General features: G+C 38.0%; 1 protein-coding gene across 1 annotated transcript; it reads left to right on the top strand.

Moving 5' to 3' along the window:
- The first annotated feature begins 833 nt into the window (after positions 1-833).
- LOC115417169 (NACHT, LRR and PYD domains-containing protein 3-like) lies at positions 834-13,410 on the top strand. Its single transcript, XM_030131182.1, is given in 11 exon segments — positions 834-922; positions 1,420-1,524; positions 4,433-4,543; positions 5,645-5,862; positions 6,030-7,809; positions 8,095-8,268; positions 10,230-10,406; positions 10,658-10,831; positions 11,858-12,031; positions 13,130-13,303; positions 13,392-13,410. Coding segments are annotated over 11 exon segments (3,195 nt in total).
- The last annotated feature ends 1,127 nt before the right edge of the window (positions 13,411-14,537 follow it).

The following is a 14,537-nucleotide window of genomic DNA, read 5'->3' as shown; positions in this document are numbered from 1 at the left end:
TGAATAACTGTATTTTACGCCAATTATTTCCTGTATTGATAGAATTAGCAGATCAACAGGTATTAATCAGTTTAGCTCAGTGGCTGTTTGGGTCTTTATGGGTCAAAGACTGAAAAAAGAGAAAATTCCAGTTTGTGATTTGTCTTTAAGGAGAGCAATTGGGATGTTCCTCCAGATTTATGCATGTGTTACCAGTGAAGCAGTAGTTCCCTCTAGTGGTCACCAAGATTTAAAGGTTGCAGTGGCTGGTGTTTCCAGTGGTTCTCCATCCAGAATAGACCTACTAACCAGGCACAAACCTGCAAAACATGGATCAAATGACAATGGGTGTGTTATGAATTATGAGGCCATAAAGCATGTCATACATAAAAGTGACCAATAAAAATACAGTCTGTAAAATGAAGAAACCATCCAGTAAAATACTAAAAATATCATTGGTTACTATTAACATTAATTCTATCCTAGTACTAACCATTCTCTACCTTTTCAGCCAGTTTTTCTGAGTTAAACACAGTGGAAAAAAAAGAAAAAGACATTTCCAGTAGTTGGAGATGGGAGTGGCTACTTTATATTCAGATTATCCGGTTCCAAAGGTCGATTACTTTGGACTTTGGATAAAGCACAAGACATCTGGAGCACGGTGAGTCTGACATTATCATACAATGCAGCATTATTATTATTTTAGTCTCAGTATTAACGGTAAAAAAAAAACACTGATGTAACTAGTTTTAATGCATCTGTATATTCAGTATGTTACTGTCTGAATATATGTGTTTTCGTAATCTGAGCTCACAGTAAGTGATTCATCATTCAGATCTGCCAACGTTCACAATATGGACATTTCTGTGGATGAAGAGGAGAAAGCAGAGCGGAGTTGTACCATAACAGAGAGAGAGATGGCATCAGAACCTTCAGAAACACAGTGAGGAAATTAGAAACTTATATATGTTCTATATATTATCTAAACTGTATTAGACCAGCTATATAGTCTTCTTTTCCTCGATAGATAGATAGATAGATAGATAGATAGATAGATAGATAGATAGATAGATAGATAGATAGATAGATAGACAGACAGACAGACAGACAGACAGACAGATAGACAGACAGACAGACAGACAGACAGACAGACAGACAGACAGACAGACAGACAGACAGATAGATAGATAGATAGATAGATAGATAGATAGATAGATAGATAGATAGATAGATAGATAGATAGATAGATAGATAGATAGATAGATAAGAATAAGTTAGATTAGAATTAAAAGACAGGATGTGATTGCAGTATATCAGACGGTTCTTTCAGACATCAAAAGAGATGAAATAAACAGATTCACTGAAAAAAACTCCATTATATTACTCCTTACCAAAGTAAAGTATTACTGGTGCATTTAAGGCATTTGTTTTGCTCCACAGACACAGATCAGAGTCTCCAGCCTCTGATTGTTTGTCTGTGAACAGTGACTGGTCTAAAAGCATCCCTCTGAACTTTAACCATGAACCTGGACCATCAGGCACAAAGTAAGACACTGTTTTTACTCCAAAACAACAAAAAAACAAGAACTGAAAAAGCTAGATCTTCTTAGTGGTATTTATTTATTTCATGTTGCACCAAATGTTTTCAGTCCGTGAAAGCTGGACCATGTTCACACAGGACTTCTTTTTTACAGGATATAACTTTACCCTGCATTTCTGGTTGTCATGGCGAACGGTTTAATGATTTCTGGAAGTGTTCCTGAGTCCATGTAGTGATTTCCATTACAGCATCATGTCTAGTTTTAATGCTGCGCAGCCTGAGGACGTGAAGACCATAGAATATATAAATGATTGTATTCAGCTTTTATTCACATTTTACCCAGGGTCACATTTTTTGGAAAAAAATTGGAGTTATATCTCAACATGATGTCATGACTCATGTAAATATACATGCCACTTTTAATCGGTGTGGTATCTATTCACACCACACCAAATACCACGCACTGAGGGTTAGGGTTATGTGAACCGGAGATCTCTGCATAAATTGACACGGGATCAAATGGTGTTGAATAACACGCAAAAGGTTGAAAATGCATACGTATAGCACACCAAATGCCATAACAACTGGTGTGACATGTGACGCAATTTCATGGCATTAGTCTCTGTATGTTTATAGAGGTTGTAACAGTGTTTCATACATGAAGATGAACACATGAGCATTTGTGTCATCACATCTTGACATCACGTCTTTTAGCTACCTCTATCATTAGGTTAGTATATGTTTTCTTTTATGTCAAGCCTGATTGCACTGTTCTGAAGAGCACCTTGAATTTTGTCATGTTGATGCCTTGTGTTAATATCATGACAATAAAGTTAAGTCTTTTAATTCTACTTTCTTTTTAATCTAACTTATTCTTATCTATCTAGCTATTTATCTACATATCGACATCTCCTCTCTAAGTAATACGTGTGTGTGAGAGAGTGCTTAATTGTTAATCTTTCCCTTGTAAGTCGCTTCGGAAAAAAAGTATCTGCCAAATGAATAAATGTAATGTAAATAATAATGGTATATATATATATATATATATATATATATATATATATATATATATACAGTACAGGCCAAAAGTTTGGACACACCTTCTCATTCTTTGCATTTTCTTTATTTTCATGACTATTTACATTGTAGATCCTCACTGAAGGCATCAAAACTGTGAATGAACACATGTGGAATTATGTACTTAACAAAAAAGTGTGAAATAACTGAAAACATATCTTATATTCTAGTTTCTTCAAAGTAGCCACCCTTAGCTCTGATGACTGTTTTGCACACTCTTGGCATTCTCTTGATGAGCTTCAAGAGGTAGCCACCTGAAATGGTTTCCTAACAGTCTTGAAGAAGTTCCCAGAGATGCTTAGCACTTGTTGGTCCTTTTGCCTTCACTCTGCGGTCCGGCTCACCCCAAACCATCTCGATTGGGTTCAGGTCCAGTGACTGTGGAGGCCAGGTCATCTGGCGCAGCACTCCATCACTCTCCTTCTTGGTCAAATATCCCTCACACAGCCTGGAGGTGTGTTTGGGGTCATTGTCCTGTTGAAACATAAATGATGGTCCAACTAAACGCAAACCGGATGGAATGGCATGTCACTTCAGGATGCTGTGGTAGCCATGCTGATTCAGGTTGCCTTCAATCTTGAATAAATCCCCAACAGCGTCACCAGCAAAGCACCCCCACACCATCACACCTCCCCCTCCATGCTTCACGGTGGGAACCAGGCATGTAGCATCCATCCGTTCACCTGTTCTGCGTCGCCCAAAGACACGGCGGTCGGATCCAAAGATCTCAAATTTGGACTCATCAGACCAAAGCACAGATTTCCACTGGTCTAATGTCCATTCCTTGTGTTTCTTGGCCCAAATAAATCTCTTCTGTTTGTTGCCTCTCCTGAGCAGTGGTTTCCTAGCAGCTGTTTGACCATGAAGGCCTGATTCACGCAGTTTCAGGAAGCGTGTGAAGGCAGTTATTGAGAAAGAAGGAGGACACAGAATAAAAACATTTTCTATTATGTCAATTTTCTTGTGGCAAATAAATTCTCATGACTTTCAATAAACTAATTGGTCATACACTGTCTTTCAATCCCTGCCTCAAAATATTGTAAATTTTGCTTCCCCACCCTGTATAAGGCATTTGTTTTCTTCACAGACACAGACCAGAGTCTCCAGCCTCTGATTGTTTGTCTATGAACAGTGACTGGTCTATAAGCATCCCTCTGAACTTTAGCCATGAACCTGGACCATCAGGCACAAAGTAAGACACAGTTTTTACCCTAAAACAACACAAAACAAGAACTGAAAAAGCTGGGTCTTCTTAGTGTTTTTATTTCATGTTGCACCAAATGTTATCTATCAGTGAAAGTTCTGGACTTAAACCAGGCCTCCTCAGGACCAGGACTCCTCTGCTGTAATAAATGCAGTGTGTGGTTGAACATTGTCTTGATGAAATACTCCAGGTGTTCTCTGTATAAGTCATGGTCTGGATGGAGCATTTGTTGATCTAAAACCTGTAGATTCCTTTTACATTGATAGTTTTTCCCAAATGTTCAAGCTGCCCATTCCATAGACACTAATGCAGCCCCATACCATCACAGATGCAGGCTTTGGACCTGAGAGCTGACAACAAGCCCAACGGTCCCTCTCCTCTTTAGTCTGGAGGACACTGTCCATGGTTCACAATCACAATCTTTACATTCTGATGGGTCTGACCTCGGATCAGTTTTCCACTTTACCTCAGTCCATTTTAATGAGCTTTGAGATCCAGAAACACCGCCATCTTCTGTGGACCATGTTCTTTGAAATTGGGGTTGTATGTTTATAGAGGTTGCAACACATGAAGATGGACAAATGAGCAATTAAGTAATGATGGTGTGTATACGGCATGTGTTTTCTTCACAGACAAAGACCAGAGTCTCCAGCGTCCATCTGTCTGTCTATGAACAGTGACTGGTCTAAAAGCATCCCTCTGAACTTTAGCCATGACCCTGGACCAACAGGGAAAAGGTAAGAGTGAGGTTATACCTGGAATTATCTTATGGAAAACAAACTAAAGAGCACATACTGTACCTGCACCAAGGGTCATAAGTTTAATTCAATCAAATGGCTCTTCTTGCAATGTCAGAAAATGCACATTTCTAACACAAATATAGTGAATTTCCACAAAGTATAAAGACATTTTTCTGTGTACGTCATTTTAATAAGCTACTGTCAACATATTTACTTGCAAAATAAATAAAACACTAATACATCAGCATGCTTATGGATACGAACAAAACTGACCGCATATTTCATGGATGTATGGAAGATTTTCTAATTTCCTTTTCTAACACGATCTTGTCGACCTGAATACTCTTATCATAATGTATAAAGTCCATGACCATATGCTCCCCTACAGTCTAAAGGAGATAATTTAAGGGGAACTGAAATCTTCAAGAAAATTAAGTGTAGAACAAATATAAAAAGCTAGTGTATCTCTGTTAGAGGGGTACATCTGTGGAATATTCTGGGGCAGAACTTTAAAATGTCTTCCTCAGTTTGTGCATTTAAAGGATGTATAAATCCACTATAGTAACAAAATACAGATAAAACATTAAGTGTATATCTAGTTTTAATATAGAAGAATGCATAAAATAAGATATTATTGTAATGAATTAATACAGACTATCATGTTTAGGAGATACTATCACGTTTATTAATCATTGTACATTTGTAGTAAATATTTAAAGTGTATATAAATATTATAGTTCATATTAAAAATGGTTGATTATGTAAATCTGATTGTGTGTCAGGTGACAAAAAAGTGTATGTGAATGGTTTGTGTGGATGCTTTGTGTTATTGGAAAAATATACAGAAAAAAAAGGGTGTTAACAAAGCAAAGGAAGCGGAATTAATTTAATTATCAGTTTGTAAAAAGTGGGTGGGAGTCTGTAAGTTTTACTTTTTCCCACTCCTTTTTGAGTGCCGAAAATTTTTTTTTGACCATGTTGTATGGTTCTTGGTTGTCTGATGATTCTATGTACTCAAAATAAAACTAAACTAACTAACTAACTAATTGAGGAGATAAATAAGAAACCAGCTGATTATGAGGCCCAATGTGTTCATGTTTACAGGAAGTGGACTCATACTCCTGAGGTGGAAACACCGTCCTGTTCTTTGTGTCAGATGATCCTGAATGATCCGGTCTCCACCAGTTGTGGACACTGGTTCTGCAGACAATGCATGACTTTATACTGGGACCAGTCCACTTCATCAGGAGACTCATCCTGTCCCCAGTGTAGAAAAAGTCAGAGAACAATAATTGGACTGGAGGCTGACAGCACGATACAAAGTAAGACAGTATGACTGAAGTCTTTTTCTTTTCCTTTGTCGTTTTTTGCAGCCACTGTAGGGTAGGTAGTTAAAAAATTCACCAGTTACAGCATTAAATATGGCACCCTAAATCTAAATATTTCTTTATTGGGTCGGTGTTGTAAAGGCTGCTGTTTTTACTTAAAGTATTTTTTTATGGTTTGGTTTTAGAAGAACATAAGCTCAGTCTGAAGAAGAGGTGTGAATGTGTGGCTGAAGGAGGTGTTGAAGCAGGAAGTGGAACTCCTCTAAACCGGATCTACACTGAGCTCTACATAACAGAAGGACAGAGTGAAGACGTTAACACCCAACATGAGGTGAGGAGCATGGAGACAGGTTCCAAGAAGACAACCATCCAAGACACTCCAATCAAGTGCAGTGACATTTTCAAAGCCTTTCCTGACCAGCAGAAGCACATCAGACTTGTTTTCACAAATGGCGTCGCTGGAGTTGGAAAAACCTTCTCAGTGCAGAAGTTCACTCTGGACTGGGCTGAAGGTTTGGAAAACCAGGACATCGGTCTGGTGGTTCTACTTTCCTTCAGGGAGTTGAATCTGATCAGAGATGAGCAGTATAGTCTGCTGATGTTGCTCCATATTTTCCATCCAACATTACAGAAGGTCACAGCAGAGCAGATCGCTGTCTGGAAACTTCTGTTCATCTTTGACGGCCTGGATGAAAGCAGGTTTTCATTAGATTTCCATAATTTCGCCGTAGTTTCCGATGTCACGCAAAAGACATCAGTCGGTTTGTTGTTGGCAAACCTCATCAAGGGGAATCTGCTTCCATCTGCTCTCATCTGGATAACGTCCAGACCTGCAGCAGCCAATCAGATCCCTCCTTCATGTGTCGACAGGGTTACAGAGGTCCGAGGTTTTACTGATACCCAGAAGGAGGAGTACTTCAGGAGGAGAGCCAGGGATGAAGATCTGTCCAACAGAATCATTTCACACATCAAAACATCCAGGAGCCTCCACATCATGTGTCAAATCCCAGTCTTCTGCTGGATCAGTGCTACAGTTCTGGAGCACATGTTGACTTCAGACCAGAGAGGAGAGCTACCCAAGACCCTGACAGACCTGTACTCACATTTCATCATGGTCCAGACAAAGAGGAAGAAGAAGAAGTTTGAAAAAGGACATGAGATGGATCTGACAGAGGCTGACAGGGAGGTTCTTCTGAAGTTAGGGAGGCTGGCATTTCAACAACTGAAGAAAGGAAACATCATGTTCTACAATGAAGATCTCGAGATGTGTGGTCTGGACGTCACAGAGGCCTTAGTGTACACAGGAGTTTGTACAGAGATCTTTAAAAGAGAACGTGTGATCTTCCACAAAACAGTCTACTGCTTTGTTCATCTGAGCATTCAGGAGTTTCTGGCTGCAGTCTACATCTACCACTGTTACACCGACAGGAACACGGAGGTGATGAAGGGGTTCCTGGGAGATTGGAAGCAGAACTCAACACTGGATGTCCTCCTGAGAAAAACAACAGAAAACTCACTTCAAAGCGAAAATGGCCACTTGGATCTGTTTGTCCGCTTCCTTCATGGCCTCTGTCTGGAGTCCAACCAGACACTGTTAGGAGGTCTGTTGGGTCGAACAGAGGTCAAACCGGAAACAATACAGAAGGTCATCAACAATCTGAAGAAGATGAACACGCGCAAAATCTCTCCTGACAGAAGCATCAACATCTTCCACTGTCTGATGGAGATGAATGACCAGATGGTCCATCAGGAAATCCAGGAGTTCCTGAAGTCGAAGAACAGGACAGAGGAGGAACTCTCTGAGATCCACTGCTCAGCTCTGGCCTACATGCTGCAGATGTCGGAGGAGGTTCTGGATGAGTTAGACCTGGCGAAGTATAACGCATCGCCTGAAGGACGATTTAGACTGATTTCAGCTGTGAGGAACTGCAGAAAGGCTGTGTAAGTACTGATGCCAATATCAATCTGAAAAGTTCCATAATTGGTGTTATACTGAACATTAAGACACGTTTAGCAATGAGTAGTTAAATGGAGTCTTAATGCATCCACAAGCTTTACTTTGTGTCTCATTCGTGTATTCATGGACACAAATGCACACATTCACACCAGTGGTAACTTGGGGTCTCCAACAGCCAAGCTTATGGTTTGTGGGAAACCTTCTTAACCTCCTGCATAAATTCAATACTTTTTGTAATAACTCATTTTCTATTGTACATGTGTTTACAGACTTGCTGGCTGTGGGCTCTCAGAGACTCATTTTAGAGTGGTGTCCTTGGCTCTGAAGTCTAATCCTTCCCACCTGAGGGAAGTCAACCTGAGTGGAAACATGTTGCAAGGTTCTGGACTGCAGCTGGTTTCTGATGGATTACGGAGTCCAAACTGCAGATTGGAGACCCTGAAGTCAGTTCACTAACTATACCGGTCTATAAGTCAAATGCTTCCAGAATAAAAGTAGTGAAATTTTACTGCGTGTGAATCACTGATAAAGAAAAATTAAGTCAAAAATGTTGATTGGTTGTAGTTTCACAGATACAGTCCTGGGTCAAAATGTGAAATTTGAGAATTATCGAGAGAATCAGTTTAACTCCAAAGGAATATTTATCTTAGAGATACCAGATCTACTTCAAAACACTGTCTGCACATGACAATACATTCACTTTACAGGTTCTATCAGTGGAACATTTATAAATCTATTGAATAAATATACACAAACTAATATATAAGTGGAATAACACTTTATCAAATACCTGAAAACATCAGCAAACCAGCATTTTGGTCATTTGTTTTCCAATTAATCTTATCAAAATACGTTTTTTGTTTTCCTTTACGCACATTTAATCTCTGAAGCAGATAATTTCTAAAAAAAAAAAAAAAAAAAAAATTGTAGACCAGTGTTATTGATGATTTAGATGTTTTGTCTTTTTCTGTTAAATCAGTCACTTAACTTTCTGTGTTTGTCTCCAAATGGATAAGCTGCTGATTTTTGGTATTGTACTTTTTACTGGTTCATCTTAGTTTGCTTATTGTTAACTAAAATGGTAATACTTACATTCAGAGTGACAAAAAATTAACAGAATATATTTTAACTAATTTAATAAAACCACAACTTGTCTTAGTGGTATTTCTGATCTAACCTTATGCCTTGGGTTTCAGTCTAGGGTGTAGATTTGCTCCAAACATTGATAGGACACAACTTTAATACATAAAAACATTTACTTTGGAGATTAAGTGAATTGGATCTCATAAACCGATGTGTTCTGATGTATTTTTTTCCAAACTAAACCCATAACCAAATATGTTGACATTGAAAGTTGGTATTTGCTGAACATAGTGTAACAGTGTAATTGGATCTAACCTTAACCTTTTACTAGTTCTACTATTTGGAAGACATGATAATGCAAACAGGTTCAGTCAAATATTGATGGATCCCTTCATCCCATCTGCAAGTCTATGTTTTTATGGTGGAATATAATAAAGTTGAGCTGTACAGTAACTCATAAAGGCCCAAACACCTGCCATCGACCAAAACTATCTACTGATCTAAACTATTGAATCCCTGTTGATCCACTAATCCTATCAATGCATGTAAATAATTGATGTAAAATACAGTTTTTCATCTTTTCATGGTCATCAGATATGACCCATTTGGATGTCCAGAGGTTCCGTAGTTACCATGGGAACACAGTCATCTTCTACAACATTGATTCACCAGTCAAACCCATGGAGTTGGATCCATGATAGTGAATAAAATGAACAAAAATCAAGAAAAAACCTACAAAATTATTAAAAAAAAAAATTGAAGAGCTAAGCAAAAAATGTATTAAAATAAAATAACAAAGAATAAATAAGCAACAAAATGAACAAAACCAGCCAAAGTAATGAATGAAATGAACAAAAATCAGCAAACAAACTGAACAAAATTGAAGAAAAAAATTAATTATAAAATAAGCAACAAAATTAACAAAAACCAGCCAAAGTAATCAATAAAATGAACAAAATAATAAAAAAAAGTAAATATTGATATTAGATTTTGCATTTAGTTAATGATATTTTTGCAAAAAAAAAAGTCAATTTTTCTTCAGTTTTCTCTGTTTGGGATATAATAACAATCAACTTTAATCTGAGATTTTATCAACATTTAAATGATCAGTAAATGAATTTAAAATATATATATAAGATTTTTACAAAAAAAAAAAAAAAAAAACTAAATACAGAGGATAATATTGCAATAAATGGTGATAAATCACTTGATAGAAACATTCATTTGGGATGTACCACAAAGTCACCCTGGGTCTTTATGGGTTAAACCTGAACTCATTTGATTTCAGCACTAATATGTCCACAATCTCATCTTTATTCAGACTGAGCGGTTGTGGGTTGACAGAGATCAGTTGTTCCTCTCTGGCCTCAGCTCTGAAGTCTTCCCCTGACCACCTGACAGAGCTGGACCTAACTGGAAACGTGAAGATGACGGATTCTGGAGTGAAGATGCTGTGTGATTTCCTTCAGAGTCCTCATTGCAGACTGCAGACTCTCAGGTCAGTTTACTGTCCGATATTTTACATAACAAATAATATATCCTTTTTTTTGTCTGCAATCACGCAGAGTACCATTTCTTAAAGACACTATAAATATAAATGGCTAGTAGAGTTGTAAATGTCAGTTCTTTTATGAGTAATATAAAGTTTAGAGGGTAGACATAGTAATATTAAGCTGCACATTCCAACATGACCACACCTTATTAGATGGATAATGGATTTTTATGTACATTTTATTCATTTTTATTCAGATTATGGAGCTGCAGGTTGACAGAGGTGACCTGTTCGTCTTTAGCCTCAGTTCTGAAGTCCAGAACCTCTAATCTGACAGTTCTGGATCTCGGTGACAACAACCTGCAGGATTCAGGAGTGAAGCTACTGTGTGTTGGACTGGAGAGTTCAACCTGTAAACTCCAGACTCTCAGGTCAGAACCGGGTTTAACTCTGGGCAAAGACATAACGGATGTTAAAGGAGTGATATTTTGCTTTTTTAAAATAGAATTATACATTTTAAAACATTTTCCTGTGGTCTCCATAAACTGTAAATGCTCTGCTTGGGTCTGAATTCTTCATTAATTCAACTCCTCAGGTCCATTTTCAACCCTATTTCTGACTAATGACACCAGAAAGGTGGTTTGGAGCGCTGGCCCTTTAAACCCACATGACTCCACCTTTCTGTCCCGTTCAGCCACTTGTGTTCATTAATAAAACTAACAACTGAACATTTTAGGTAATCGGCTCGAAGTTTGGACATATTTTCAGTTTTTACTACAACCACTGCTGCCGATAAACAATTATGTCGTACTCAGAGAAATGTTCGACAGAAGTCTGGACCTCATATGTGCAAATGTCGTGACGTAACTAGTTATAGATGTCACAAATTAAGAAGGCATTAAAACAGGTTGTAGAAATCCACTCAATTTTTGCCCAAATTAATATGAAGATAGTTTTGCAGCACCTGGAGGGTTCAAACTCAAACTGTATGAATTATTAGGGTCCAAATACACAAATAAATGAACCAAAGACTAATAAAAGTGGGTTTAGATACATATGAACCCTTTAAAGTGTTGATATTATTACTAGTTTATTAGTTCTTTAACCCTTTAACTAATGCAAGAGGAGCTTCTTATTTCTTAAACAACCATTAGTTTGTAGAGAGAATAAAGATTGGACTGTGTTTAATGGAAAAAGGCCACGTGGTCTGATGAGTCCAGGTTGACAGTGGTCTGACTCTCCATCATCAACACAAGGTCTGGACAAAAAATAATGCAACTATGGGCGGAAAAAAATGTTGGGATATTTATTTTGGCATTTTACACTCATTAGGTGACATATAAGCAACGCCTCCCACAAACAAAGCTAAAAGTATTGTGTAAATGACTTTTTCAGGAGTTCAGGTATTATATGTCTATCTACGTGGCCTAATCTTGCATCATTTATTCTTCACTCAGACTGAGGAGCTGCAGTTTGACAGAACTCAGCTGTTCCTCTTTGGCCTCTGCTATGACGTCCAATCCTGACCATCTGACGGAGCTAAACCTCAGTAACAACAGGCTTCAGGATCATGGACTGAAGCTGCTCTGTGATGTTCTGCAAAGCCCAAAGTGTACTCTGAAGATTCTGAGGTCAGTAATTGTTTCTGTAGAGTCACATCTGTGTTTCAGGTATCATCCAGATCCAGACTTAACCCATAAAGGCCCAGTGCTACTTTTGTGGCAGTTCGCAAATGAATTTTTCTCTCTATTTAACCTTTCTCAAGTGATTTATTATAATATTATCTTCGTATTTTGCATTTTTTTCAGTGAAAATCAGATATCTTCCTCTATTTAATTAACTGATCATGTAGATGTTCATTAAAGCTCAGATTAAAGTTGAGGGTTATTATATCAGAAATAGAGAAAACTGAAAAAAGTGACTTTATCTGGATGCTTCTATGAAACTGGGTACATTTTGATACCTGGCACTTTTCCATCTTTTTAGACCCTATAATAAAAGGTAAATGTAGACATATTTCCCCCCAGGATGTACCTAATGATGACCTCAGATAAATGCAAAAAAATGATTCTCTTGCTCTGAGTCATCCCAAAATTAATTAATTTTTAATAAAAAATTGGGGACAAAAATAGGACCCAAATTGGGACATGAAAAACTACCTAGGTGTCAGTGCATTAGATCAGAAAACATGTCTGTAAATGGTCTTATATAGACTATAAATAAAGATACTGTGTTAAATGTGTCGATCCTAGTGGTTTTTGTAATCCAGATATGAATCTCAGTCTCATTCCAGGTTTTGTATGTAACCCATCGTGTCCACTGGTGAACCTACAGAACCTGAACATTTAAACACATAAATCGCGAGTGATTTTGCAACAGCTGCCATTTTTGTGAAACACTCTGCCTTGCATAATTAGTTCAAATCCCAAAATGTACCGGTGAGAGTATAAAGAGATAGTCAAAAAAAATAGCGCATAATTTTTGTGTCCTTTTTACTGTGTTACATACAGACTTTTGTATTAATGTAAAATAATATAAAAATGTGTTTTGAATTTTGGGGTATTTCTATGAGTGTCCTATAAAGGGTTAACTTCTCGAACCGGACTTTTATAATCGACACTGAATGGATTGGGTTACGGTGTAGTAATACTGAGCTGCACATTAAAAAATAAACACATGTGACTGGATCATTGATGGTTTTTAATCTACATAATCCACTCTATATTCAGGCTGAGTTCCTGCAGTTTGTCGGGGGCTGGTTGTTCATCTCTGGCCTCAGCTCTGAAGTCCAATCCCTCCCATTTGATGAAAATGGATCTGAGTTTAAACAACCTGAGCCGTTCTGACCTTACGGAGCTGTCTGCCCTTGTGGAGAGTCCACTCTATGCCCTGCAGTCTCTGGGGTCAGTAGGAGGTTGAACTTTCAGTAAATCAAGTGAAAATCATTGACAGTGATTTCTGATCTGTGGATGTGTCTTCCTCTCTTGTCAGATGGAATCCATCAACCTAAAGGAGGAGGACAGACAGAGGATCAGGCATGTCTTGGGTCTGTTTTTATTTCTTTAGTGTTCAGACCAAGGTTATAATACTTTTGGATTTTTCATTATAGTTTAGTTTTATTTGGTTTGGACTTTTTTTCTCTAATTCAGTTTGTTTTAATTCATTTTTAGAGCAGGTTTGCTAGTTTTTATTAGTTTTCGTTTTTTTCTAAATGCTTAGTTTTAGTTTTTTCATGTAGTTACACCCCAGGCTAGGAGAACCAGAGCATAACATAAAACGGCTCCCCTCTTTCTTCCAGCTTCCAATAAAAGGTCATGCAACTACTATACAGTCCAATATAATATTTAATTATTCACCATCACAACAAAAGGCATCAGGCAGGGCATGGCCAAAACAACAAACAAAAAGGTTCTTAAACAGAAAACTTTCTTACCAAATATAAACAAAAGAATAACAATTACTAACCTTTCCTAACCAAAAAAAACAGGAGAAAACAGTGAAAACAAAATGGCTTTCCTCCCCTACAGAAGCTGGACTGTTAAAACTGTAAAAACAAAGTATCAAATCAAATCAAATTTTATTCATATAGCGCCAAATCATAACAAAAGTTATCTCATGACGCTTTACATACAGAGTTGGTCCAATCCAGACTCTAAGCCAATTTACAGAAACCCAACAGAATCCTCCTGGAGCAAACACTAGAGACTGGTGACAGTGGAAGGAAAAACTTCCCTTTAACGGCAGAAACCACGAGCAGACCCAGACTCCTGGAGGATGAACGTCTGTCTTCACTAGTTGGGGTTAAAGAGAGAGAGTAAAAGAGGAGAAAAGAGAGAGCGTTAGAGATAAAGAGAGACTGAGGGAGAGGGGGAGAAGGGGGGAAGTAGGGGGGAGACACATGGATCAATTCTCTATTTACACTATTTACAATGATCAATACTATCTGACAGCATCAAAATCTGTGATCTGGTCAGCACCCCTGCATGACCCAGCTGGCTGCCTGAAGAAGGAGAGAGAGAGACAGGGCTTCACCAGGTTCTTCCTTAAGAAGCTGCAGCCAATCAGCTTCTGCCGCCTGGGATACAGGAAATAGACAGAGACATACACACACACACACACACACACACACACACACAC

Source organism: Sphaeramia orbicularis, chromosome 3 (genome assembly GCF_902148855.1).
Source record: "Sphaeramia orbicularis chromosome 3, fSphaOr1.1, whole genome shotgun sequence".
NCBI classification, from domain to species: Eukaryota; Metazoa; Chordata; class Actinopteri; order Kurtiformes; family Apogonidae; genus Sphaeramia; species Sphaeramia orbicularis.
Note: the sequence above shows the minus strand (reverse complement) of the source record. Positions and strands in the feature narration are given on the sequence as shown.